Below are 25,455 nucleotides of genomic sequence, written 5' to 3' on the forward strand. Positions count from 1 at the left end.
AAGTGGAATGAGAACACACAGGGACCAGAAACATCCAAGTCCTACACACAGCATCTAGTTAACCAACATGGGACGCAAGTTTGTTTTGGTCAATGCCCTTCAGCTCTAACCCCTAGCAAAGCCTTGAGAAGAAAGGTATCCATGTTAAACACTGAGGTCTTTCTTCAATTAAAGCCTAAAGCAATCCTACCTCCTCAGACCTGCAGATCCCTGGCAAGTCTAGAGATGACGATACTTTCAACCTTCACAGTTTTGTTTTTAATCTGAGAATACAAAGATGGAATAAACTGTTCAAATAATGAAGAATATGCTTGTGCTTCTAAGGCCTCAGATATACACAGAAATTGTTCATTGGCATGAACGATTAAAGGTGCTAGCTGCCCTGCCTGACACATGACTAGTGAAACTTCGCAGATACTTCATCCTCCGCAGATCAGAGAGCACCAAGAAGTGGGAAGAGACACATGGAGAAGGGCTGATTTCAGCAGAGGAGCACGGGCGTGCGTGGGAGGTACAGCTTGGCAGGCAACTCGTCCTTGGGGACGACCTTCAAGGGGAAATACCTGCGAGAAACACTCCTGAAACTGGATGCAGTTATGTAGCATCCCATGTTAACTGGAATCAAACCAAGTTTTGCTGCTGCGACTGCAGAAGTAGTTTTTATTTAATACATGGCAACTAAACTGAAAAACTATTCCCTTTCTGGTGATATTTTTAACTGTCCACGCAGATTTCCACAGGCAGTACAGATTGCCATGCTAATATCCTACAGAAAGGTTATTGTTTTCACCTCACTTTTAAGGTCCAGTAACCTTTGCTCTTCCATCTTTCCACTCAACTCTGAGTCAATAAATAATGCAACCTTCCCCTGCCAGCTAACATCATGAAGGAGCAAAAATTTTTGGAGGTGTGCTGGCACATATGTCAGCAGGGGCTTTTGCAACAGGGATCTGCACAGGGCAGGAGAAAGTTTCCCTCAGCTCTCCAGACAGTGGGAAGAGCTGCTCCCTCTCCTCTCAGGTGATGCTCCTGTATTGCCCTTGCAAACAGGGACCACCCAAAACCTGGATCACAAGAAGCGGCATGCTGAAGCACACAAGACTTTCACGTGTCCTGGTGCAGGCTCAGCATCAGATGCTATTTTGAGGTCTTGGTCTGATTTGACTGAAATTGGACAGCGGATCAATAGCTTGTCCAAGGACATTTGGACAAGACGCACCTGCAGTGAAACCCCATATTCTCCTCTCCAGGAAGCCAAGCTAAGGAGGAGGGAGGGAAGGAGCAAAATCCACAGAAGCTACACAGGCTTTGCCAGGAACCATGCATTACACTGTGATCTTGCCAGCCAAGGACTCCTTTAACAACTGCTTGTCATATAATTAAAATAGGGACTAGAAGCCAATTTTACTCACCCTAACAAGGTATCACATCCCCCTGGTAACCACAGTAATACGCAAGCATTGGATAAAGTTTCTCATGCCCAAAGAAAAAAAAAGTTGTTGAATTTGAGGCCTGAAGGTTTTTCATGATTGTCTGATCAGATTTCCCACCTGGGCAGTGGGATCTCCAGCACAGCATCCACCAGGAAAAAACATGCACAAATTCCTACAGTGGTCTTTAAACTCCTGGAGAGACTACAGGTCCCCACCAGAAAGGATCCCACTGGCTGCAGGCTCTGTGACTGCCCAGGCAATTGAAGGCAAGCGTCTCCTGCTTAAAGAAAAAGAACATAAAAAAAATTAAAACCAAAACCCCCACCACCTGCATTTCCCTCGCTGCAGAAGTTGCCCAGTCACTGGATTTTCTCACACCTTTGCTGGGACAGAGCCTTCTTCCATCTTCACACATGCAGTTATAGGTACAGACATGGCAAGCTGTGACACCCAGGGAAAAAGCACCCTACAGGTCACAAAACCTGGGACTGTGATGGGTGAAAAGGTGTCAAACAGCTGGGCAGCAACCCCCTCTCTGGACACAGCATGGGTTTTCCTCTGCAACTCTTCCTATCCCCCAAACGACCTGGCCTAACCCCGCTTTGCTTGGGAGAGCTGAACAAGATTGCAGCCGGAGGTGGCGTGGCCACAGGCCAAGTTACACGAGTACTAATAAAAGAGACTTTGTGGAAGAGCCAAGTTAGTTCTTGTCCCCAACCAACTGTGCCAGAGTGCTCAGAGAGAGAGAGGACAGCCAGCACAGCATCCTTCCTTGCCCTGGGAGCTGGGCTCCGGATGAAATGCATCTTTCTGGAGGATAAAAACCACATTTTGAAGCCCTTTGCTTGCTTCTACAGCCCAGGCTATGAAGGCAAATCCATCCGCCTTAGTGCGCATCTCCTCCTTTAGATGTGTAAGGGTGACTCATCTGAACACTTCCCTGCTACTCTACAAACTCATCTGTGACGCTTCAGAGTTTGACTGTCCTTTTTTCATCAGAAATGATGTGCCTATTACCAATTTGTGTACGTACATTCTGAGACAAATTTGATAGTGTTATTCAGACATTTAAGATCAAAGTGACAGTTATACACACTAAGAAAAACATGTACCTTATTTCTAATGTGAATGCAGATAAAATTAAGGCATACATAACAGTTACTTGAAGGCAAAAAAGAAGAAAGCAAATACGTACAACACGTACTTTTTTTTCCCCTGCTGTTATGCTCAAAATTAAGCCCAGAATTTCAGAGCTAAAGCAAATCTGAACACAATAAGAGCTAGACACGCTGAACAGGAGCAGCCACATCACCTTAGTTCTGTTCTCCAGCAACACAGCGCAAGAACAATGAATGCAACAAGCTGACAGTCTAGTGTGGACACTGCCCTCTTCCACATGGTGACAGCGCAGGCAGGACATGGAACAGTTTCCTAGCTATTTTTAAACAAGGGGGGAGCAACAAAGACAATGAACATTTTGCAGACCTGCCAGAGATGCAGGTTGCCTGCATGGGCTTTGTGGTGAGGAACCCAAGGCAGCGGGAAGCTGCCACACACACCAACCCCCCATCAGTGGTCACCACGATCCATCCTGCTTCATCCCTCTCAAAACCCAAGTGCCTCTCACACAGCCCTGAAGTTGCCTGGCCAGAGCAGCAATTGCCTTCTCAAACAGCCAGAAATCCCTTTCTGCAGACCGAACAACCCAGGGAAAGGCAACCCCCAGACCCTTCAAGCTGCCTCAGGAGCATGGAAGTCCTCTAGCTTTGAGGGCAGAGTACATGTGAGCAGTGACCAGCAGTTCTATAGCATCCAGGGAGCATAGGACAGGCCAGAGCAACTGGTTTAAAGCAGCCAAAACAAAACTTGGCCAATGCTTTTGCAGGTCTGACAGAGGTGTTTTCTGCAGGTGAACTTCAGTTTTTCTAAACCAAGTTAGAAGCAGGTTAAAACACCAGTTAAATATATTTTTAAATGAAAGTTAAAAGTCCCAGTGTATTGAACTGTTGGTGGGCTGGAGAATAGCGCCTTCGCCTGCGTTGGTGGAGCAGAAATACCTCTGCTCCTACTACCAATTTCCTCCCCTAGAAATCTCCCAAAGGCTCTGCTAAGAGCTGTGACCCCTGTCTCTACAGGGATCTGTGCCTGCGAATATCAGTTTCAATATCACTTTTCCTTCGCTTCCTTGTAAATTTGTAATACTCAACAAATTAAACACAAATAACACTCCCATTGTTTCACTCTCATTGCAGCAATAGGAGAGAGTTTGGCTTGTCTTTGCTTGTTTCTTAAAAACACCAGTGAGCAATAGATTCTTCCAATGAGTCGTCTCTTTTCTGCAGAAACTGTCTAAAAAAGGTATTTTGGAAATTCAAGCGCTTGTGAAACTTGGGGATGACTTGATGCAATACCAATGACTTTTCTGGAGTTGGAGAATTACCAGAGGTGAGCATTTGGTGCAAGAGGGAGGAAAAAAGATATGCATATAGCAGGAACATTCCATGTGCAATCCAGTGTCTGCACAAATCTCTTCTCTAGCAGAGAAGAAACAGATTGATGTGTACAGCCTGGGGGCTGCCAGAGCGAGTCCTGGAGGCATTTACCCACCTGGTTAAAAGGGCCTGGAACAACTTGAGGAGTTTTCCAGAGATACTAAGTCTTTGCAGGTCCACAAGCATCAACGCACTTTAACTTCCCTGGAGCAGCATCAATATTTTGCTAGCAGCCAACACGCAGGTGCTCCCAGCCCCTTGCAGCCAAGCACTCCAACCTGCCCACTCCCTGCCTCGCTTGGGGAGCACCCTGTGGCTCCTCAACCCATTCCCCTTACACATCCCCCATGTTAGGACAAGAGGAATAACTTTAGATAAAAATAAAAGAGCGAGCCCCAATAATTGCAAAGCCCGTTTCCCAAGAGCGGTTCTGGTTTCTGCAATTGGGGCTGACACACGGCTGGCGTGCGCGGAGGTATGGCAGCTCACAGCCGTTTGCAGACCCCTGTCTCACTGTGCAGCCTCATTTGGCTAATCTGACACAGCTTCACACGATTATGGTGGTATCTGTGTCACAAGGGCAGGAGATGATCACCAGGCAAGGAAAGAGCCTTCTTTAGATTTTCTTGGGGGCTGTTTTATGTTCTAAGAGTAATTTTTCCTTCCAACAACTTAATAAAAATACAATTGGAAAGATACTTATTTGGTTTGATCCTGTTCTTTCAATAAATAGATTCAGTTCATCACACGCAAACACATACACGTATCTCAAATGCCATGTACTAAACTTCAGAGCAAAGAGTCAGGGTTTGACACAAGCCTGCATAATTTCAGGCAGCTTGGTTTGGCTGTGCTAAGTTCACAGCACAGCTTCAATCACAAGCACAAGGCACCATAAGTTACAGCCACACAGGAGATAGGTTAAATATGTTTTTAAATTCCCTTTACCTCCCCCCCCATACTCCTACTGTGGGATCAGTTCCTCCACCTAACCCAGAAGGCACAGATTGCAAACACAAGTAAAATACTTACTGCCAAAGCCCGCAGGAAACTTAATGAAGTGAGGATAATTCCCATACATGTTTAATCTTCAGTTCATCCCTTGCCTTTTCAAACACAACTGCCTCCTCTAGCTTCAAAGCTGCCCGGAGCATGGCACAGCTCGCTGGGGTCGGGACATGGCTCTGCAGGAGCAGGGGCTCTCGGAGGGTGCCGGGGCAGCTGCCTCCTCCTGTGGCTTCATCCTCGCTTCACGCCAGCGGCAGCTGCTCGCCAGGATGAGACATGCTCTTGTTCCCCGCCACTCAGAGCTGGCTCCTGTGCTCAGCTGTCTCGGCTCCCTGTGAATTCACGGCAGACTGTCCGGACAGCATAATCGCCCGGACAAGATGCTGATCAATGCATGACGGCTCCGGTATAGATCAGAAATTGGGAGGAGGGTGGGAGGTTAAGTTGTTTAGGGGAGGAGCATCGTGGGGAAGGAGGGAGATGCTTTGCTTTTCCACCAGTGAAGACTCGATGCAGTTTATTAGCTATACTAGTCACAGCCATGCAGAGGTGTTTTCCGGACACGCGAAGGGCCAACCCTCACCCAGAGGAGCTGGCACCCCAAGGATGGGCCAGCTGACAGGGCAGGAGCACACGTGCAGCCATCCCACCGCTTAGGGGCTAGGGCTGTGCAGGGCAGGGAGCTCTGCACTCCCATCCCACACTGATCCTTGCCTCAGCTGTGCTCCTGGCACCAAGTCGTGGCCCCTGCGATGCCAGATTGCCGTCACCCCTAGGAAACACAGCCAAGGCTGAGGAGGACCTGGACCTTCCCAGGGGGCTCAATCTGTGCCATATACAGTCAGTAAAGCATTCACAGCCACAGCAACAAAATGCATTAGGCTTCACAGACAGTACATCCACAACTTTAATTTAATGCCCACTCACCCTGACAATGAAGTACTGCAGAAACAGGTAGAAATAAGCAGCCAGTTGCCAGATCGGGGCAAAGCCACATGCAGCCTCCAGCACTGCCTCCTCCAGCGACCGGTACTCTGGAGGGGGAGCAGTCCCAGTTCCCTGCCTGGCAAACCCCCTTACCCAACTGCTGCAATTTTGGGGAGAGGCAGGGATGCAGGCAATAGCACAGCCCACTGCTGCTGGTTTCTGATCTGGGTGACCTGGGATGAAGTCACCTCAAAGGAATGGAGGAGGGAGGAATTTTGCCTAAGGTTATAAAGTGAGCAGATAGCAAGGTCTGCAATGACTTACGTGCAGGGCCCTGTTGGAGGAGGAGGAGGTTGCAGCCCTGCCGTTGGTACCAGCTGTGCAGCAGAAAAAGGGGGCACAGGGCCAGCAAGGGGCTCTGCCTTCCCAGAGAAGCCACAAACCACCCCAGCATACAGGATGGGGAGCATGCTGTGCAAGCAGTGAGGAAAAAAAAAAAAAGGGGGGGGGGGGGGGAGAAGAACAGATTAGGATGTTTGGCATCCTTCAGGGGCCTGCTAGCTCTTGGCCCCCTCCAGGACACCTGAGGGCCCATGCTGCCCTTTGGCACTAAGCATGCTACAAGGGAAAGGCATGCAATATGCCAGCAGAGCTGCTCACAGCATCCAGCCGCAGCTCAGGCAAATGCTGACTGAGGCGCTGTCAGCCCCGAGGCATTGCGGGTGCAGAAGGAAAGGTTACCCTGTTAGCTCTGTTTCTTGCTTGGCTCTCAGACATTGACATACCCATTTCTCCCTAGCCAGAGAGTTTAAGCAAGGGAAGGGTTTGTTTTTCCCCCCGCCCCCCCGCATTAATGATTTGAAAGTTATTTTTAAAAGGTGACTTGACTTCCTCCCATTTCTGCTCTGCATCTGTTTGCGAGCACCCGATAATGTGCAATATCAGGAGGATACCATGCCACAGATGCGCAGCTCTTTATGGGTAGCAGGTACATCAGAGCAACTCCAGGACTTGAATTTATCTGGGCACAGGAGCCTAACATTTGGGAGCACATCTCCACTTAGCAGAATGAATAAATAACTAGACTGGTGTCAGGAGCAAGAAGGTTTGCAGGCAAATGTATCAGTGTTCTGCGTAGCCCATTAGCTGTGGCCCAGGTATATGCACACTGGTTCTTCTCACAGTTTAAAAAAAAAAAAAAAAAGATATCAGTATTCAGAGTAGGTTCTACTGAGGCAAAAAACAAGTAACTGCAGTCTTGCAGGGGAAATACAAGCAGAAGAGATCGCTCTTGTATTTTCTATCTGGCCACCTTTCACATCTCATTTGTTTTATTGCACAAACAGCAATGGCACTGCAGAACTGCTCCAGAGGCAGCCAAGCAGCATGCTTACACGCCCCACTCACAGGCCACAGGTTGTGAGCTCTGGGGAAAGGAAACCAGAGGGTTTGATAACCAGCACAAGAGCATAACACAGCAGCATCTGTGTGGTGCTATGTCCTGCCCCTCTCCCTGTTCAGCTGAGTTTGTGTCCTCCCCTGCCACCATCCCAACATACAACAAGGACATCCCCAGTGAATGTCCTCAGCAAGAGCCAGCCCTCCTCCAAGTGTCCACAGCTACATCCAGGTGCCGGAGCTGTAGGCACAGCTCCTGTTTCAGTGGGGGCTGCCCCACACTCACCTATGGGTCCCTCCAAAACCCTCTCCACCCTGTACTAATCCAAGTGGCAAACACAGGGATTCTAACCCATAGGCAAAGTTTGCTATTTCAGGATAACGCTGGCTTTGCCTCCTGTGCTGTCCGTTTAACAGCCATGCTGAGGATCCTTGTGAGGGGCAGGAGGCAAGAGCCAGGCATGAGGCAGGGATGCCCCAAGGCCCTGCAAGCAGAAACCCAGGGCGATGCAGAGGAGCCTGCTGCAAGGTGGCTTGTTTCAATCTTTGGATAGAAAATTGGATTTCTCAGCAGGGCGAGTTGTTTTTTTTTTTTCCTCTGTGACAAGACTGAAAGAAACATTTTTCAATCAAAACCCCAACAAACAATCTGCTTCCAAAACAAGTGATTTTCACACACACACACCCCCTCAATAAGATCCAAGACCTCCACAGAAAAGAGAGATTTTGTGCAGCCTCAAGCACAGCCTACCAGAGGGATGTTTCTCAGATCCTGTGTCAGGGAAAGCTCTGGCACAATGGGAAGCCTGCCTGTCCGGCACCCACCCAGAGACTTTTCTCATCATCTGCCCGTCACCCTGCAGAGACACACCAGGGCCATCAACCCCCTGGTCCCCACCAGCGCTCAGAATTGAGCCACTGTTTTGAGAGACAAATCCACCCTTGCACAACAGTTTTGCTTCCACCTGCTTGAGTTGCACCTTGCCACCATCTCAGCCTGGCTCGTCCCTTGCCCTCAGGCTGGACAAGAGGGTTGTGTCCCCACGGGGCAGCGGTGGGGCAGAGCGGGAGCGGAGCCAGCTGCACGGCCAGTTCAGCCGCAGCAGCGCTGGGGCAGGGAAGTGTGAGCAACGAAGGGGCTTTGCGCTTTAAGCGCCAACTGTGCTGAGATTTAGTAGTAGCATTAATTCTTACTGACCACACGGGATCTCAGCAGCTTTAATTCCATGCTAATGAAGTTTTAGTGGGGAATTATTTTTATTGATCTGCCCAGAGCAAAGAGCCTGATTTTAGTCCAGCTCTGCCAGCATCCCCTTCTCCATCCCTCTTTTCTTTCTTCCAGCTTAGAAGAAAGGCAAGAGGAAAGATGACAAAACAGCTCTGAGCTCCTTAAAAAGGTTGGCAGTCCCAAGCAGTAAGTGGATTACTTTATTGATTTTTAGTAGATCTGGGTTAGTGAGTGCTTAGTGCTGCAGAACACATGCACACACTGAGCAACTCCAAGGAAACCCCTTCCAAGCCTTTTCCTCAGACAAAAAAAGCATTGGGCAACTCATTTAGGGGACCACCAAGGGTTTTGGGGTACAGAGAGGTTCCAGCCCCTGTACCCAAATCAATCTGTGACAGACTTGAGGAACCAGCCCAGTCTCTCTGAAGAGGTACTGCAGGACGATACAGAGGCAGCCCCTCAATTTCTACTAGAAATAGCGCAAGTCACTGCTTCAAATTAGTGAATGCTTTTTATTTCCCTTCTTTGTTATGTAAAAAGAGAAGACATTACAACTGCCACTGTTATTTTAGGAAGGAAAACCATTGCCGTGGGACTCGGTGCTGCTGACTGTCATCCAGCAGCTACACCCTGGGGGGCATCAGTCACAGTGGGACTCCCGACAAAGCAATGCCAACTCAAGCCAACCGAGATACTAACGTTGTGTTTGGGTCCCTGACTCACTCGCCTCCCCATTAGCTTTCCAAGGCTGACATACTGCAGCTAGTATTTCAGCAGTGTCTTGGAACAGTATCTCAAAGACCTCCTAGCACTACTCTGTCAAGGCTTTTGAGATGCTGGTCTCTGGAGCTAGACTCCAAACATGTGAAAGCCTCAAGTGGAATAATCTTATCCCACCCTGCCCCAGAACCATGAAATCTAGAGATTAAGTATGGTTCCTATTCCTTGCACATTGGATTGAACCAGGAAAACTCCGAACGTGACCGAGAATCCCATCAGTCCCGCATCCCATCTCTATTTAAAGGCAGAGGCATCCTATGGTTGTGCATGTGGCAACAGCATATGCAAATAAAAAGGTTGCAGCCCTCATAACCCTACAGCTGCACATGCATCTCCCTCCTGGCACGCTGCTTCAGAGCTACAGAGTCCCAGAGAAAACCCACTGCCCACAGGGTGCTGGTGTTAGAGCTGGGACTCCTGTCATATGGCTAGTGAGGTGCAAGAGGGGCTGCCAGGCTGAGTGCCCAGGAGCCAAAATGCCCATTCCCCTCTCTGCTTGCCTCTAAGGGAGGCCACGCAGACATCAGGTGACATGCTCAGGACTAAACAGGAAGTCAGTGGCAGAGCAGGGACTTGAATCCGGGTTTCTCAACGCAATCAACGGTCTGAACCAACCTCATCTATCTGCCGTACCAGTTGGCATTGGCCTGGGACAGACAAAAGCAATGTGTCCCCTATGATCCCTTGGAGATGGAGAGGAAGGAAGCTACCACATCATCCCTTCTGCACCCAGCCTTGCCCTTTCTCACCGCTGTCTCTTGTAAAGCAATAAGCACAGACACCAAGCTAATAAAATTAGCCACAGAGCCTCCTCCGGCTAATGCAATTACCAGCAGCAGCATATTCAAACAGCAGCACCACAGACACACCTGCCCTCTCCTCCTCGCCAGGCCTTCCCATTTCTCTCTGAGCCCTACAGCTGCCACCCACCATGGGTCCCCTCCCCAGGGTATGGAGGACATGGCCCACCATCCCCAGTGCCAGGCTGCTTCAGGGAGGGCGCTGCCTACCTTGCAAAATCACGGTCCCATGCAGCCAAGAGCAGGCTCTGAGGGCAGATCAGTCTGCTTAAACCTTGGGAGACCTTCAATTATCAGCACGGTTAATGAGGCCCTCAACACTAATCAGCGGTGTCACCGAATCCTCTTACGCCTGCCTAAGCGCCTCCAGCAGCTTTGCTGGTTGCAGGGCCCAGCTGCCCACTCCTCCCAGGGAATTACCCACCCACCCCCCTTCCCAGGCAGGCACCGGTGGTGGTACAAGCACATTTTGACACAGATGCAGGTGAGATGCTCCCAGGCACGAGTGCCAGATGACAGGGTGACAGAGACATCCGAGCAAGCCGTCTGCTCAGCCCAGAGGGCACCTGGGACCAAGCCTGCACTGGAATGGCCAAATATTGCAAAATTATTAGAGGAGATGTTTTAATACTAGTGCTCCCTATCTGAGATGCAAAGGGCAGGTTTACATCTGTCCATTTCCGAGTATGAAGTGTCATCTATACCATCAAGCCAAGCTCATTCTCTGGGATGCTCCAAGAAACTTTTCGGCCCCTAACTGTGGGTGGCAGGTGACCCCGTCTCGCTCCACTCCTCTGTGCTGGCACTCATTCGCAAGGCGACAGGCAGCTCCCTCCGCACATCCGTTCTGACTCACCCTTTCTGCTCCAACAATGCACTTTTTAATATCATGCGAGGAGCAAAAACAACAGGTCCACTATAATGCCGAGATATCCTGAGGCAGAAAATCCATTTGAAGCCCAGCTAGAGAGAGTCAAGTCAATTAGACACTTTCTGGGGCATCAAGCTGCCAACAATCCCGGCCTTTGTAACAGGGAAGAATCGCTGCCTATGTGCTTCCCAGCGACTCCCCCTTGCCAGAGCAGAAAGGTCAGCAGCGGTAGCGTCATGGAAAAGCATGCAGCAAAGTATTCCTGGGAAGGTGAATCAAAGAAATCAAAGAAAAAAAAAAAAAAGGCCATTTGAACCCTCCGGAAAATATTTTTTTGTCAAAAGCATCCATTGCTTTGGGTTGGGTTTGCAGGGGAATAAGCAAGCCCATAATACAGGAGATTTGTACCACCCCAGATAAAAATTTTGGGCATGCATCCTAACGCGGAGCAATGGTTGGGTCAGGGTTTGGAAGCTCATGGCTCCCTGCCTACTTTCAGACAAGTCACTCCACTTTTCTAGCTTTACTGGAATAAAGATCCTAGAGACAAAAAAAGGAACCGCAATACTGCAACTGGGAGAGTCACACATTCTTCTGCATTTCAAGGTAAGCACCTGATTTCTCTTGCCAGCGGCACAAGGAAGCAAGCCAGGCTATAAAACCAGGATTTCAGGTAGGATGAGGACCAAATGAAGCCAAGATACCTATGGGCAGGTGCTAAAGTCACTCAGATCCAAAGGCAGGTCTCTGACCAAAAGACTACATTCCCCTCCTTTGGCAAGGGCCTGAGCTGAGTGGCACACAGGTGGCAGGGGACAGCCCAGCCACACAAGGTATCTGCTGGACCTTGCATTTGTTGATGACCACCAGAGCTCAGCACAGAGTGGGGAAGGTCTCGTCACAGCAGTGCCCTGCACAAGGCCACAAAGGGTTCCCACCTGCATCCCCCACAGCCTCCTGTGCAGCTGGGGGCTTTGCTTGTGACTCTCACTCTGTGCATCCCCACGTTCACGCTTTTACATTTCCTCCTGCTTCAGCAAGTGCAAAACTCCAGAGACAACCTGTCAATCTCCATCACATCCAGCTGCCTCAGATGGTCTATTTATACCAGACAGGCAAATGGAGATATCTTGGAGTTCAAGGTAACAGGGGTTACTTCTGCTCTGAGTAGCTCCTTTCTCAGGGGAGGAAGGCTTGGAGGCATCCAAGACGAACAGCTTCACATCAGGGGCTAGCACCAATACCTTCATGGCTGAGGGCACAGTAGCCATCACCAGCCACAGCCTGGTCCCCATGGTCCCAGCCACAGCAGCCAGGCCCCAAAAGCCCAGAATGTTGATAGCCATCATAAGACATCTCAATCCAGGCCCCTCTGTACCCTGCCATGGGAGATGGGAGATCAGCATATACCTTTATATTTCCAATCCATGCTCTCTCCAAGCAAGCTGTCCTGGTTTTGGCAGGGATAGAGTTAATTTTCTTCCTAGCAGCTGGTATAGTGCTGTGGTTTGGATTCAGGATGAGAATAATGTTGATAACACACTGATGTTTGTAGTTGTTGCCAAGCAGTCAGGGACTTTTCAGCTTCTCATACTGCCCTGCCAACGAGAAGACGGGGGGACGCCCAAGAAGCTGGGAGGGGACACAGCCAGGGCAGCTGACCCAAACTAGCCAAAGGGATATTCCATACCATATGATGTCATGCTCTGTATGTAACTGGGAGGGGGGCCGGGAGGCAGGTGGGCTCAAGAACTAGCTGAGTATTGGTTCTGGGTGCTGAGCAATTGTGCTGTGCATCGCTTGTTTTGTATATTCTTTTATTGTTGTTATTATCATCATTGCCTTCCTTCTCTGTCCTATTAAACTGTCTTTATCTCAACCTTTTTCTTTTCGATTGTCTCCCCCATCCCACTGGGGGGGGGGGCGGGGGGCACGAGGGGGGGAGGCAGGGAGTGAGCAAACGGCTGCATGGTTGTTTTAGCTGCCTGCTGGGTTAAAACCATGACACCAGAAAGGCCACAGCTTCAAGCTTGCTCACACTGGGTTTCTCCATGGAGCACTGCCTGGATCAGGTGCAAACATCAGACTGCACACTGTCATATTAATGCCATAGCAAGGACTCCAGCTTTCACTGAATCACTCCTGTCTCTCCTGCACTTTTATGTCTACAATACGATCTGCTCTCTGGCAGCCAGCATACCTGATCCAGGATAAAACCTGCCTTATCAAGTTGGCCCATTACTATAATTTAAAGAGATCTGAAGGTGGCAGCATTTACACCAGATTAGCACTTTGCATCATGTGGCCACTGAGATTTTTCATCTGGACTAAGGGCCCAAAAGCCACATCTACCATATCACTGAGGCACAGCTTTGGTTAGTGTTCTCAGCCAGCTGTCTTTGTAGTTTAGTCCTTGCTCCAGTCAACGAGGCATTTTTACAAGCCATGGTGGAGTGGTGGGGCTGCTGCCCCTTTCCTAGGATGCTTGCGGCTCCTCAGGAGCCAGGCAGCTCACCTGGATCCCACCTCTGCTTCACTTCTTTAGATGCCACTGGCTCAGTTAGCCTTTTTCCAACAGATTTCAGCCTGTCTATTGGGTCCCCTGAGAGCAAGGAAGGAAATCTAATACCACTAAAACCCAAGTGTGTCTGCATGAAAGAGGGAGAGGAAGGTTTCTCAACGCTTTGCTGTCTCTTCTAACGCACAAAGGACTCATCTGTTTCTGCAATGACATGATCTTCCTGGGGATGGCTCTCCTGAGCTCCGCTGAGTTTCAAGCAAGTCTTGGAACAAGTTTCCATCACTTCAAATCCTCTGATCAGCAACCCTGGCCTAGCACTATCTGCACAGCAACTCTGCACACTGCAAGCCCCCAGCTCACACCTACAATGCCTCTGAGTCACCAGGGGAAAAAAAAAAAACCAAACCAAAAACCACACACAAAAAAGCCCCAAAACAATAAGTCAGCCCACATCATTGACACACCCTGTTCAATGCTATGCTGTAGAACTGGAGCCCAAAGATACCCCTCATTAAAGAGCAGTAAGAAGACAGGAGAAGCGGGATACAACCACCTCACTGCCTCTGACTGCACTGGTGGCTCCGACAACTCCACTCGTGATGGTCTGGGTCTGCCCCCTAAGCCATGCAAGCTTCCGCTTCACAGAAAACCAACAGGTTCATTTTGTGATCATCTCTCTATAGATCCAACCAACATCAGTTCCAGACTCCGCCAGCCTGGTCTGTTTGACATTCAGGGGACCGAGCCACCTCTTTGCCTTGCCCTGACAGATACACACATCCCTCATCTCTTCTAGCAGCCATCCTTCCCCTAGGACTCAGCTTTCAGTGGCAGCCAAAGGGAGAAAAACACAACACAAAACTCAGCCAAAACCTTCTCCCACGAGATCAGTTCCTCTCCATGTTTCCCTGTAGAAGCTGTTTAAAACCCTTCACCCACCTGTGCAGCCAAAGGGCAGGTAAGGAGCCAGCTACAGTGAGCATTCCTTTCCTCATCAGTGCCCTCCATTGCATTTCAAATATATTCTCCTCCAAAAAGCCACGTTTCCCTGCACCAAATGGAAAATCCACTGGTATTTAAAGCCACATGAGCATGACAAAATTCCCTGTGCCCCACAGAAAGGAACAGCCCTGTATCAAGACTAGCCCAGACCACACCACGCAGAGCCAAGACAGCACAGCAGCAAGAAGCAAATGCGTGAAGAATTTGCAGGGATGTGGAATGACATTTGCTCGCACTGTCAAATATCTGCTCTCTGCCCCCCAACCTCTTCCCAGTAGAAAGAGGGAGAAAGGAGCGAGCACCTGCCCACAGCCACATGTTTCAGCTCTGTCCTTTCAAGCCTCTGAGCAGAAGGAGCAGCCTCTGCACAGCAGAAGCAGAAAAACAAGAAAAAGGGCCTGGGACAAAGCAGGCGCAGCAATCCACACTGAGTACTGGCACTGCACTGATGTGCGCTGACTTTTAATATGCAATGTGCAGGTTTCTTAAAAGCAAGACCTGAAGATTCCAGAGCAGCTTCTTCAACACAGAGCTGTCTCCTCTGCTAGCCAAACATTAAAAAAAAAAAAAATCTGGAGCCCAGTCTCTTTTCAGGTCTTAAGCTTTCCAGCTGCCAACCAGCAGCACAGCCCCAAAGGCTAATCTATACCAGTAAATTCACCAGCACCAGGACACAAACATGATCCTAAGGTCTGTCCTGCTGGTAGTAAACACAGTCCCTGGCACTTTCCATCAGATGGTTCCCAAGCACAGTTTGAGAGCCAGCACAAGCCAAGGGCTGTTCCCACAGGGAACTTTGGACAGGTAAGAGGCAAGCCATACCCACACAAATCAGTTTCCCCTAGTTCATTTCATTAGCAAGGCTTTTACATCATACCTATCCACTAAATCCTGCAGCCCTGGAACCTAAAATCCAGGGCAACAAAGACCCAACAATTCAAGCATCCCAGAAATTGTGCAAAACCTATCCCTCAGTGCACCAAGTACTTCTCTGAATCCCCCGGGTACCTGTGCCAGGTGGGAAGCTTTCCAAGAAGACTGCTCCCCTAAGACATGAGCTACTTCCAGCTCCTGCAAGCAGAACAGGCCCATTTACAAGCTGTGCTTTGGCACACGTAACCTCTAACCTAGGATGACACAGCAGCAAGGGAAGAGGAGTACTGATGAACCCTTGGTCAGGTGAAACAGAAGAGCTAAAATAGTCGAGGGCCTCAGCTGACACCAGTGGACACAGTTCTCTGACAAACAAAACCATCCCATTTGCAATACCCAAGGGCTGCCCCAGTGCCTCTTGCTAAACCCAGCTATCGGTGCAGGCTGACTCCCAGGACCCCAAGCAAGCAGACCCAAAAGCAGCATCTCTGTCAGGGCTCTCCACCTCTGCCTGTCCTCTAGGAAGATGCACCTTTCTGTAAATTCCCCATCACCTCCAGGCAAGGATCTCCCCAAAGCTCCCCCATCATCTGTTAGCCTCCTTGGCCTTGTTCATGTCTCTGCTGAGCACCTTGAACAGCCGTTCCCTCAGACCAGCCACAATCCTGGCCTTTGTAACAAGTCAGCAATAAGAAAAAGGTCATTTACATCCATCACTGTGTATGTGGCAGTAAACGAGGCCAGGGCTACCGGAGAACAGCCAGGCAAGGGCCAGCCAGTGCTCTGCAGGATGTCTGTGCAGATATTACTACAGATTTTGGGGGCAGCCAGTCCTGGACCCACACAGTTATCACTGACGGAAGATGCCAAATGGTTCAGGGCAGACTGCTGGGAGATACCTGCTGGAGGAAGGACACTTGAGCACACTCTGCTCCTACCTCCCCTGCAAGCATCCACCATTTGCAAGACAGACCTTTGGCCTGGCTCTGTCTGGTTGCTTTTTAGACCCACGGGATGCTCTCGCCCAGCACACACAGCTCTGTCCTACCCCAAGTCTCAGCCTACACACAGGGGGCTTAAAAAAAAAAATAAAAATTACCCAGGTTCAAACCCCAGTATCACTTTTTTGGCCTGCTGAGGAAGGCAGCAAGGATACTTGATGGGAGCTGCGATGCAATCACTCCCTGCCATGCCAGGCTCTAAAGGGAACTTGGCTCCTCAGCCACCTGCCCCATCCCCAGCTAAGCAACCACAGCCGCTGCTGGGGCACCTGCAGCCCTGTGCGTGCAGCCAGGGATGGATGGCTCCATGGCCAGCACATCAACCCTCCCCACGGGCTGACTCTCTGCACAAATGGGGATCATCACTCAGCACGGAAACAGGGCCAAGCTCTTCCCAGCTCCCCCCGCACCACTGGTCAGCAGGGCTCAGACCCACGTGTGTGATGCAGAGGCAAGGCTGGCCAGGGCTGCTGAGTGGGACAGGCAGTTTTGCATCTTGATTGTTCAAGGTGCTGGTGCAACTGTGGAGGAGCCCATGCTGCCCAGGTGGTGACCTACCCAAGGACAGGTCCCCAAATGCACCCCCTTCTCCCTTAGCAGGACTCAGTGCCCTGTTTCTCCACCCACAGCATTCGGAGGGAGGAGTATTCACCTGCTCCAGGGTCACTGTGCTTCTGTGGCCATATATCCCTAAGAAAACCCATCCTAAAGCACGTGGCAGTCCCAGCCTGCCTTCAAGCTGCCATCACCCAAATGCAACTCCATTGCCTGGCTTGAAAACCTGCCTCAAGTGCCCTGCTGTCCCCTCCTCGCCTCATGTATGCCTTTAACAGTTTGCTGGATTACCCATTGCAACTAAAATAATAAAGCTACAAAAGAAGAGGGCAAACAAACACGATATTCTGCAGCAATTAGGCTAAACAGGGAAAAGGGGAACAGGGAATGAATGGACAATGGGGAGGGCAGGGACACGGCAGTCCAGACTCTGGCAGGCTGGGCACAAACTGTGCTTGGGAGCACGGGTCCGAGCCAGGGAGCAGCGAGCTGTATGTAAGGAAACGCAGGGAGATGAAAAGTGTTATTTAAACAAGCACTGGGCAGTCCCCATGGGCCTCCCTGTCTGCTCAGCTTCATCACAGAGTGTCCAGGGAAGAGCTGCTCCTGCTTTCCCCCCTCACTGAGTCCTTTCAGGTGGTGGGAGGACACTGGCAAGCTGTGGTGGGGTCCGCTTAGAAAGGAAGGAATCCATTAATCTCCCTGGTAATTACTGCCACATATGGATTTGCACAATTACACTCCGTTAATTGGTTATTACAGGCAAGCCAGACTGATTGGGCAGAATGGGTGGGATTTAACTCCTTCACTGTCCCCAGGGCCAGCCAGACACAGAGGCAGCCTCCCTCCCACAACACTGCTGTATCCTCCTATAACCTTGCTGGCTCCTATGCCAGCAAACGTGCCCCCCAGTACCCAGCCCGAGGCATCTTTGCTCTGATGCCTTCCTTTCAAGCTGGGGATCCCAAGGAGACGGACCCAAGGGGAAGGAGTGAGCCTGCACCTCAAACCAGCCAAACTCCCCAGCCAATTTCATCTGCTCTGGGTTTACAGCAGACGCACCACGTACTCCCCAGGGTGCTGAGGCACTGCAAACTCAGATCTTGTTTGTTTTTAGGAGATCCAGATTCCTTGTGTACTTCGACTTTGTGCCCTCAAGCCCAGCAGGGTTGGTGCCAAGGAGAAAAGAATCCACCCCCAAGCCTCTCTCGGTCTCTGAACACAGCTTCACCTACTAGATTTGTAGTGTTATGCTTCTCTTCCTCAAAGCACCAAAACCAGAGGCTTTCCTCTAGTAATAAATATATATATATAATTACAGTAATATAAACTATGCCAAAAAGTACAGATAAAGCCCTTGTAAAACTCCAGACAGCACAGGATTTCTGCCAGTTGGGTGTGGAGGCAGCCCAGCCTCCCCACACCGCAGCCGCCACCTCCAACACCCCTCACAGGTAACAGGGCCATCCAAGCCCTGGCCCCAGAATGTCTCATTTGGGATCCAACAACATTTCTGAAGAAAGCTCAGAAGGGGCAGGCCAAGGCAAGAGCAATTTCTGCCAGAATCGTGTCAAAGGCTTCCTGTTAAAAAGCCATAACAAGAAAGCAAACAAGAGCGCTGCAGAAAACCCACAGGGCAGCAGGGCCCATCTGAGGGGAGAGCTGTGCTCAGCAGCCACCAACATCAAGGACAGAGCAGGCATTAGCATCCTGGCACAGAGCTACCACACTGCTGCTTTGCTTTTTCAGGCTCACTCCTATGTGATGCTCCTCCATAGGAGAGGGCACAGAGAAACCTACTCCAGACAGCTCACATCACCCAGATAGAGAAGACCTTACACACTGTTGCTTGCAGGGCATAGCAAAGCACCACTCCACCACACTGTGCCTCCCCGTCCTGGCACATTCTGGATTTTTACTCTCATTTATTGCATTATCGCAGTTTCCCAGAGACTTCCTCTCTGCCTGCACTGTCACACACATGGGTGAGCCTTGAGATAGCACCCTGCTGCCTTATCCTCTCCCTTCCCCAAGGGCAGCCCAGCACGCCTCCCCAGAGAGGCAGCACCTACTTGGCAGTACAATATTATTCAGCACAACCAAGGCACTTACAGCAAGACTCAAGCAGAACCAGGCATCATACAAGGTAAGGACTATCAGCTCAACTTCTGAATCACCCTGGCAAGCTACTGCAACAGGAGCAAGGAGAGAAGCCAAACAGGATCACAGCAAGAGAAGAGAAATCTAACTCCAAACCATCCTCTAACCTCATCCTCTGGATAAAAAGGCCTTGGGTTTTCAGCTGAAGTAGATCCAAGAGGAGACTCAAAACACCTGCAATAAACATCCACTCACCCACCCTTTCCCCTACTGTTACCACTGCAATAACGCCTGCTACAACACTCTAGGTCTAGCCTAGAAGAAAACTCCTTCTCATCAGCTAATTAAAGGGCTTTTACTGTCCCCTCTCTGCTGCAAGGAGCAGGCTCAGCAATAAAAGTTTTCTCCCTAGAAGGTCAATGGAGTTACATGAAAGTTGGAGTAGGATTTGCTCCTATTGTTTCAGTCACCTGTGATTTCCCAGCTCCCTGACTTCAATACAGAAATTTCTTTCTCATGCAAAAGCCAGCTCCAAGCTCACTGCCCAAAGGGAACCATCTTGTCCATTGTAAAGGCAGCATCTCCCAGCTCCCTGCCTGAGTGTTTTCAGGCATGCGTGACCTTGTCTTTGAGGAAGAGAAAGGCAGGCCAGCCCTGCACTGATGAAAGGTTGCTGATCTCTCCTGTAAACCAATTGCCTCTGCAAAGTTCGGAATGAATCTTCAGAACTGTCAAAGGGAAGATCGGGCAGAACCTGCAACTGTGCTTAAAAAGGTCAGCTGGGAAAAGTCAGGATGGGAAGGATGCTCGCTTTATTGACAGATGCAGAGTGGAAGGGGCTAACCTGTGAGTACCTGCAAGCTGGCTTTGGCAGCACACGCTAGACTTCAACTCGGGGCTCTCTTGGCTGTAGCTGGTGACAAATCCTTTGTGGATCGCTTCCAGACAACAGAGTCTGGGAACTACACCTGAGAGTGGGGCTGAGCACCAGGCAAGGCTTTTGTGCAGCCCTCCTTCATCCTGAGGGATGAGGGTGCGCTGGTGGGGTGGATGCCCTTCTGGCTCTCATGACCCAGATCAGCTTTTTAGATCTCTGAGCCTTGAACATCATTTTCTCTCTGTCCTTCACTTCACATGCACACCTATTTGTCCAGGTTTCTGTAGGAAATGGAGCTGTTCGCATCCAGGCATTCGCTGGCAGTTTCTCATGTATAAAGTGAATCACCCCAGTAAAAAGCCAGTGACTGTTCCAAAACTGGTGGAATTTGACCCAAACTCCCCTCACCCTGGAAGTGCTTTAGACCCAGATATGTTGACGGTTTGGAGTACTTGTAAAAATAAATAAATAGAATTTTTAAAAATGACAATGATTCCTCAGTGCCCCAGGTGGTTATAACATGGTTTCTGCCAACACAGAAAGGCACCAAGGATGGCTTACAGCTGTGCATTGCCTCCCCATTTGTGTGGCACTACAGAAATCCCGCTAGAATCGCACAGGGTTCATGTGGGGAGCTATATGTCAGCAGGCACAAGCCTAGGTGGTTTTTCCAAAATGCTTTCAAGTTCCTCCCTAGCTCTCAGTTCTGCCTTTTGCCAAAGTCCCCTTCCCCTGAGCCTGGCTCAAACACACTAAGGACAGCCGTGCTCCGTGTAGCAAAGGGAAGGGAGTGAAAGATGGGGGGAAAGCAACTTCACTGCAGTCCCTCCAGGCCTCTGATCTGCCCAAGACAGGTGGGTTTGGATTCCCAGGATTCGGCCCTGCGTGCAACAGTTACTTTGCATCCGACCAGATCAATTCCAGTGTTGTGCCACTGGTTTACCTCATATACAGGAATCAGACAAATAGTGTATCATCTGCTGATGCTAATTAAACTTGGTATGTGACATATTTACTACAAAAGCAGCAACAGAAGTTGTTGTTTTACATTTTATGTGACTTGGAAATATATAAAGGCAAGTAAATATACTCCTTTTGGTCAGAACATTGTTATACATATATTGCAAAGAGTTCATATGCAGCAGAGATAGTGAAACACATTGAGTCAGTTCAAAACACAAACCAGGTTCAAAGGGATCTGAAATGAATTAGAGTATTATGGCATTTTCCCAGTGGAATTCTCTCTCTGTACATACACAGACACATATTCAATATATTTGACAAAATCAACATTTATCCAGGGAGAGCTTCAGTTTTTGGAGAAACATCACTTTCTTAAAAGTATTATTCTAATGGAAAATTCTTGACTAGCTTTACATGTAACTTCCACCTGTCCTTTATTAACCTTTATAAGCTGATCCCCAGAACTCCTTTAGTATAAGCCATTGCCACCCTCATCCCTGTAGTATCCCCTTCCACACTCTGGACACTTTTCTTTCCCTCCGTTGCAGGACGAAAGCACAGACTCACAGAAAGCAGGTCTGGAAGAGACCTGGCAAGCTCATCTCACCCATCTTCCTGCCCCAAATCAGACCAGAGACCTTTGGGTACAGAGCTGCCACCTCCTTCCCCAGCCCATCTGTCCCATCACATCTCCACCACCCCTGTTAAATAGCTTTTCCCTCCTGCAATGCAGAGTGCAGCGCAGTGCTATGAGGGTTTCTTTCCAAAACTGGCGCCTCGGTTAAACTCCCATAAAGGCTCTGTTCAGTTGGTGCCTATTGCTACAGGCGGCTGGGCAAGCAGATTCATGTGGGGTCAGGGCAAGGACTTACAGAAGTGAGGGAAGGAGCCCGTCTCCAGGGAATAAGGAGCCTGCGTGCCCGGCTGCATTTCCAACCTGCGTCCTGTCTGTTCAGCGGACTCAACCATGAAGGGAGGTTTGGAATCAGCTCCCCGCTGCGCTGGGCTGTTGGAAAAAGAAAGGAGTGTTTACATATTACAGAGCAGCATCCTCACAATCCGTCCGAAGTTACAAATTTACCTCCCAGACCTTGACCGGGGCTGGGGTTTCCTGTGTTTGCTCTTTGGGCTCCTGTCTCTTTGGAAAGCAAGAGATGTTGCAATGCCGGGGGGAGGGCTGGCTGCACAGGCTGCCTGGGAAAGGCCCTGCAACGCAAAGGAGTTGCTCCAAAGCTGCTCTGCTGAGAATGTGTCTCCTGGAAGCGATTTCTTTTCTAACCCTGGCTCCTTATGGAACAAAACCAAGCAAACAACTGCCATCCCATCTGAGCATCCATCTCAGTTCTGCTTTCCTCCTCTCTGCCAGTTGGCCTTTTTTCTGTCATCTGCAAGCATACCCGCTCTATCTGATGACAAATTTTGCCATTGCAAAGGTGGTAGTGTTAGCCACATCGCCACTGGACCCCAGTGGAGACCAGGCGTAGCTGGCTTTTGCCTCACCGAAGCTGTCTGAGGACCGAGGGGGCAGGTGACAAGGGAGCAATGTCCTGTATGCATTCCTGGGCAGCGTCACTAGCTGCTTGCAGGTGACCTGGACAGACCCTTGTCTCCAGAAGACTTTCAGAAGACAACCAGCTCTGTGCTGCAACCAGTTTTTCTTGTGCTAAAGTTAGAGCCCCTGGCTTTGTCCCTGTGCCTGCTTATCTCTGTTACACTCTCAAACCATGCGTGGGCGTCTGCCTGCGTCTTCCTTCTGTGTTTGGATTTTACCAGTCCTGATGGAGAGGAGCTACAAGCAAATGACATTCCACTCCCCTGTCTGCAGTGATAATCTCGGGCTCTCATCTCCTCTGTGCTCCCCTTCAGGCTGTGTCAACATCGCCGGGGTTGTAGAGGGCAGGGTTACTCTGACTTCACTGCCCCGTCCTGTACACTGTGTGCTGCCTGGCCCAGCACAACCGCACAAAGAATATATTCCTCTGGGATGTGAGTAAGAGGTTTTAATGACCTCTCTCTCCTAGATTTCTCCACATTTACAGCAAGAAAACATGCAGGTCTCAGAGTGCAAAGTGATCTCAAAACTTCTCCCTTCAGAGACTTTCAGAAATTGGAGCCTTGGCGTTGCTGTAATCCCCTCGGATCAGCAGACAGAGCATTGTTAAAGCCAAGGTGGGCCACACAGCCCCTTCCACATCAGTGCTAACCACTGGGACATCTCCTGCAGGAGAAACAGCCGCAGGGAGTCCAGGCAGGCAGAGCTAGCAAGGGTGCTGAATTGCTCGTTTGACTTTGTTTGCACTTTCAGAAAATTCTTAATCTGAAATTGCAACAAATTCCCCAAATTCAAGTTCTCATGGAGCTGAAACCCTGCAGGGTAGTCTGGATTGGAGCCATGAGGTGGGAAAAGAGACATGGAAAGATAAGATACCCTGTGGCATCAGCTCTGAGTCTCTTTAGGAGCCATAGAAATCCAGCATGCTCTGCCTGCTGTCTCTTCTCTCCACAAGCATTGCCCCTCTTACATCCTTACACTGCCATGGGTGACACGGATCCAAACTCCTACTTTGTAGTTGTTGTTACCTAGGAAGTGCTGCCTAGCAGTCAGATCACTAGTGAGTGACTCCAGATCCTCTCAAACCTGCCACTGACCTTTCAGATCCACTCAGATTTTCCTCCCCGGTTCCCACAGACAGCAAGATTTCTGCACCCTGAGCTGCGGTGCTTGGATCCCTCTTGCTGTCCCTTTCCCTTTCTCAGACCTAACATATCGCAGCAGATGCCAGAGCATGGAGTCACTCCAGAAACGAATCTGCAGTGTTACGTGGCACGGCTTTAATTACACGACAGGAGCCAGAAGAAAGGCTGTGAAACACTGCTCTTTCAAAATCTTAAACCTCCGCTCGGAGCACTTTGTGTGGCGGTACGCACAAGTAGCAGGACATGAACCCTGCAAGCGTACAAAGGAGCTGAATCAATGTCCTGTTGATACAGCCTAGCAAAATAAGCTAATGATGGACAGGACTGCAGGTTTTCATATGTGAGGGAAGGATTTACAGTGATACCAAAGGAATTATTTCAGCCCCACAGTGACAATACCCACCCGCTTCCTTATTATATTTTATTGATCTTGCCCTAAATACATGTGGCTGGAGGAAATGATGCATAAATTACTAACGAGTTAATTTCTTGCTCCGACACAGACTCACAACAGCCCTTTGAAGGGGAACCAGGAAAGACAATGTGTGAAAGGATAAAGGCAATGAGACAAGCTTGGATGTAATAACCCCATGTGAATGATTATTGCTGCAACTAATGTAATCTAATAATGAAGATTTTACGCCAGATGTCCCCCGGAATATGCCAGGCAGACTCGGGATTCAGCAGTGGATCCATTTCTAAGGAAACCTTGTTAGGAGGAAAAAAAATGCTGTTGTCTGTTCGTCAAATGAGAGGCTGTAGACCTTTATAGTCAGAGTTGCAATAAAAGCATGCCTTGCAAAGCTTCCTGGGAGTGTGTTCCTTAGGCTTGATTGCCAATTTGTTTTCAGGTGAAGTTTAAGATACTGGCTTTTGCCTATAAAGCTCCTAACAGTCTGGAAGCACCCCATTTCTGAAGCTGCCCCTTACCCCAAGCCAGAGCTGTCACCAGAATTTCCCCTGTGTCTCCCTGGGGCAGAGAGGGAGCTGGTAGGAGGGCAATCCCCAGGACAGGTGAATGAAGAGTGGAGAAACGCCTCCTTTTGTTTAATTTGAACTTGCATCCTTTCAATTCCCACAAAGATAATCCTAGACACAAGCTCCATCCCTGTCCTGGGGCATGATGCACCCCATACACCCCCTCTCTTCTCACAAGCTGCAGCATATGGGGACACCACGCAGCAGGGAAAAGGAAAACGGAGCACTGTGCACCAGAGGTGTATCATGGTGCACCCAGGCTGCTGCAAAATTAGATCAGCTTCACCTTGTTTCATGCCATTTAGAAGCCCATTTTGCGGCAGGCAGGTGGAGCACAGGCCTGGCAGAGTGCTGCTGGCCACCCAGATCTTCATGAAGAGCTGAACTAGACCAAATTTGTTGCCCACAAAGAGCAGGCCAGAGTTGGGATGACTTGTTATTTCAGATCCAGCACCGAACCAATGCTCTTCCAGCCAGGTGTGAGGACAGCACTAGCAATGGGCACTGACTTCCAGGGCATGTTAGGCAATCAGCCAAACCAGAGACCTGACATTGACACTTCCTCTTCATTCAAAAACCCACATGAGCTAAGTTTACAAAACAGGCACAAACCACACTTTTTGCTTTCCCTCCTTGCTTCTGCTGCTTATTCATCACCTCTTTGAAAGTATGTCATACAGCCATTCCAAACACCTATTCTGGGCATGCTTTGGGGTTTGAACTGCTGTTCATAATTTCTCCTTATTAACCCCTGTTATTTAAGTAGCTTTAATGGGAAGAAGGGGGAAGGGAAGGTTTAGCAAGATCCAGATCCACTAAAACACAAACCACTACATTCAACTTGAAAGATTTGTTTAAGCCCCATTAACTTAATTGGGATTTAACATCTTGTTCATTCGTTGTTTTTGCAGAAGACGCAGAGATCTCCACAGTAACCTGTGTGACACCAGT

General features: G+C 49.5%; 1 protein-coding gene across 2 annotated transcripts in view; it reads right to left on the reverse strand.

Moving 5' to 3' along the window:
• RXRG (retinoid X receptor gamma) overlaps window positions 1-21,842 on the reverse strand; it is a 38,632-nt gene extending 16,790 nt beyond the window's left edge. Inside the window, exon 1 of one of the 2 annotated variants that reach the window (XM_054834386.1) lies at window positions 21,702-21,842. In XM_054834386.1, coding sequence (XP_054690361.1) covers window positions 21,702-21,798 — 97 coding nt within the window. In that variant the 5' untranslated portion in view covers window positions 21,799-21,842. Of the gene's footprint in view, window positions 1-4,957; window positions 5,318-21,701 lie in introns of those variants that run through there. The other variant, XM_054834387.1, reaches the window with a different exon arrangement.
• Between the last annotated feature and the right edge of the window lie 3,613 nt (window positions 21,843-25,455).

The sequence above is a fragment of the Grus americana genome, chromosome 8, assembly GCF_028858705.1.
Source record: "Grus americana isolate bGruAme1 chromosome 8, bGruAme1.mat, whole genome shotgun sequence".
In the NCBI taxonomy this organism is placed as follows: Eukaryota; Metazoa; Chordata; class Aves; order Gruiformes; family Gruidae; genus Grus; species Grus americana.